At 35.7% G+C, this 2,984-nt stretch overlaps 1 protein-coding gene across 1 annotated transcript; it reads left to right on the plus strand.

Moving 5' to 3' along the window:
• Nucleotides 1–221: 221 nt before the first annotated feature.
• On the plus strand, nucleotides 222–2,433 carry LOC120120507 (ras-related protein RABA2a-like). Its single transcript, XM_039140144.1, has 2 exons — nucleotides 222–458; nucleotides 1,797–2,433. Exons 1-2 carry the CDS (start codon nucleotides 294–296, stop codon nucleotides 2,277–2,279), a joined length of 648 nt encoding a protein of 215 aa, XP_038996075.1. The 5' UTR covers nucleotides 222–293; the 3' UTR covers nucleotides 2,280–2,433.
• Nucleotides 2,434–2,984: the final 551 nt, after the last annotated feature.

A 2,984-nucleotide genomic window follows, 5' to 3' on the forward strand; every position in this document is an offset into this window, starting at 1 on the left:
ACCACATAAATAAATAGATGAGTGACTAAATATATAATTTACACATATATTTTTTACAATGATAACAGTTTGACATCTTAAAAAATAATTTTAAAAAATAACTCGACACAAACGATATAGTTTAGAGCGAAAAAGATAATTTAAGCCTATGAAAAAAAGTAAAAGTTGTATGGACAAATTATAAAATGGGTCAATTGTTAGTATAATTTTCTGTAACAGATCCGTGTCTCAGTCCCTTGGAAAGACGAGGACTCCCCTGCTATTCTCATTTTCTATCTTTATCCTCAACGCTTATGGCGAGGAGACCGGACGACGAATACGATTACTTGTTCAAGGTTGTATTAATTGGCGATTCTGGCGTTGGAAAATCTAATTTGCTTTCTCGATTTACTCGGAACGAGTTTTCCTTAGAATCTAAATCTACAATCGGCGTCGAATTTGCCACCCGCACTCTCCAAGTAATAAATCTCGCCCTTTTTTCTTTATTTATTTGTATTTCTATAATGAACTGTAATTTTTGGTTATATTAGATGCTTGGATTTAGATCTACTATTTCCCTTTCTAGACATGCAGTAGATCTGATTCCTTCGCCTTTTTAAATTGAGTTTCTCCTGTTCTTCAATGTACTAACTAGTGATGTTTTTGATTGGGCCAATCAGCGATAATTTTAATTGAAAAGAATGAGGTTTGTCCTGATTTTGATGCTCATTTGTTAATACCATTGAATTGTGTTGAATCAGCGAGAGAAGCGAGCAAAAATGTAAAAAATTATCTTTGATTGCGATGGATTTGATGGACGACTATCTAGATGTGAATTTAAAAGTAATATAGATACAATGCCTAACTGGGCTCGGCATAGTGTATATATATATATATATATATATATATATATATATATATATATATATATATATATACATACATACGTTGGATCCACTTTTAGCTTCGTAATATTGTTGGACGAGTGAAAATAGACTATTAAGATTATCTCTTAATTTTTTTCAATGACTCTAACAATGTATAAAATTAAAAAGTTTTACATAGTTTGAACAACCCTCTCTATAGAAATAGATATATAGTTATGAATTAAAAAACTTATGTTTTTTGAAATACATAATCATGTTGAATCTTGACTAATTTAGTTGGATGTTGGCATAGTGAAACAAAAAATTTCAGATTTATATTTCCAAAAATAGCATAGGAGAATAAAGAAACACGCAATCCCTTCGAACTGGGTGGCAACTGGCAACTGCCGAGTTTAGTCATCGATTATCATCATTTGGGGGATAATGATTAAAGGCCTTAGCAATGCAACAGGTTCTTTGCTTTGCTAATCCAGTTTTCTTGATTAACTGATGTTTGTGATTGAAGGGTATCTTTGAGTACTGAAAATGTTGAGCTAAATTTATTTACCAATTAACTTTTTAATTCTCTTATGAAAATCACTGGTAAAAGTTGGAAATGTTTTGGCATTGATGTTATGATTAAACAAGGTTGGAAATATTCTTCTAAATCCGAAGTCTCGACCTTTTAACAGCCAAGCTGAGATGCAAGTTACTTCACATCTTATTTGGGTCGGTCTACTTGATAGCCTACCTTCGTGGAACTGATCTAATATTAAGAGCTTTAGATGTTAGGCTTTTTGTTTCTCTTGTCAGAAGAGTTGGTCCTTTTAGAGAGAGCATATAGGTATGTCTGTTTCTTTGAGAAAGCCTTGAATGTGTCTTCGGTCTTTCTGTCCGCCTCCTCTTTTGCATGTGCTGTCAGGTAAATGTTGTCAATATGCCTTGTATCAGGTTGAGGGAAGGACTGTGAAAGCTCAAATATGGGACACCGCCGGTCAGGAACGGTACAGAGCAATAACCAGTGCTTACTATAGAGGTGCTCTTGGAGCTCTTCTGGTCTATGATGTTACCAAGCCAACGACATTTGAAAACGTGAGCCGATGGCTGAAGGAGCTCAGGGACCATGCGGATTCTAACATTGTAATCATGATGATTGGGAACAAGACTGATCTGAAGCATCTCCGAGCAGTTGCAACAGAAGATGGTCAAAGCTACGCCGAGAAAGAAGGCCTTTCGTTTATCGAGACATCTGCATTAGAAGCAACAAATGTTGAGAAGGCTTTCTATACCATTCTCTCTGAAATATACCGCAAAATTAGTAAGAAGTCGCTTTCTTCTGATGAGCCAGCGGCCTCAAGTATTAAAGAAGGGAAAACCATTGATGTTGGAACACCGGAGGCCAACACGAAAATTGCTTGCTGCTCATCATCTTGAACATGATCTTTAATTCATTAACCTTTTTTGTGTATTAAATGTGTTAACTTCATTTTGCTTTTATTGAAACTGAGGGTTCTATTGTGAAGACATTTTATTATTGTTATTACTCATTTTTTTGGGATCATTGCAGACATTTGAACCATTCATGTTCTTGTGTCGTTGCAACTTATTGATGATTTTGATATGGCTGCAATTAGGGATGACAATGGGTCGGGTTGGGTTTTTGGGTCATCCGACCCAACCCGAGAAGAAAGGGTCCTCCACCCGTGACCCGACCTGACCCGATGAAATTAAGGTTTCACCGATCCGAATATATGACTTAGAAACCCGATCCGACCTGACCCGACCCGAAATAATTAAAAATATATTTTTATTCAATAAAAACAGTGACTTAATTGAAAAAAATTATATATAGAGGGGTATTATTATAATTATCTCTAAATATATAGGATAAAATTATATATATTTTTTGGGTCGGGTCGGATTTTTTTACCCTAAACCCGAACTCGACCCGACCCGAACAGTGCATAAAAAAAACCCGACCCGACCCAAATCTGATTTTTAAAAAAAAAATCCGGATCGGGTCGGAACCCGTCGGGTTCGGGTTGAGTTGCCATCCCTAGCTGCAGTTACCTTTGCCTCCTCCAACATGCTTTAAGAACATGTAGTAATGGCATACAAACAATGACGGATCTAAAAATA

The sequence above is a fragment of the Hibiscus syriacus genome, unplaced genomic scaffold (assembly GCF_006381635.1).
Source record: "Hibiscus syriacus cultivar Baekdansim isolate YM2019G1 unplaced genomic scaffold, ASM638163v2 tig00110339_pilon, whole genome shotgun sequence".
Classification (NCBI taxonomy): Eukaryota; Viridiplantae; Streptophyta; class Magnoliopsida; order Malvales; family Malvaceae; genus Hibiscus; species Hibiscus syriacus.

Excerpts from the sequence above, each read along its gene's own strand:
- LOC120120507 (XM_039140144.1), top strand. The coding sequence starts at position 294 with ATGGCGAGGAGACCGGACGACGAATACGATTACTTGTTCAAGGTTGTA. Across the intron at positions 459-1,796 it reads TTGCCACCCGCACTCTCCAA|GTTGAGGGAAGGACTGTGAA; the intron begins GTAATAAATCTC and ends GCCTTGTATCAG.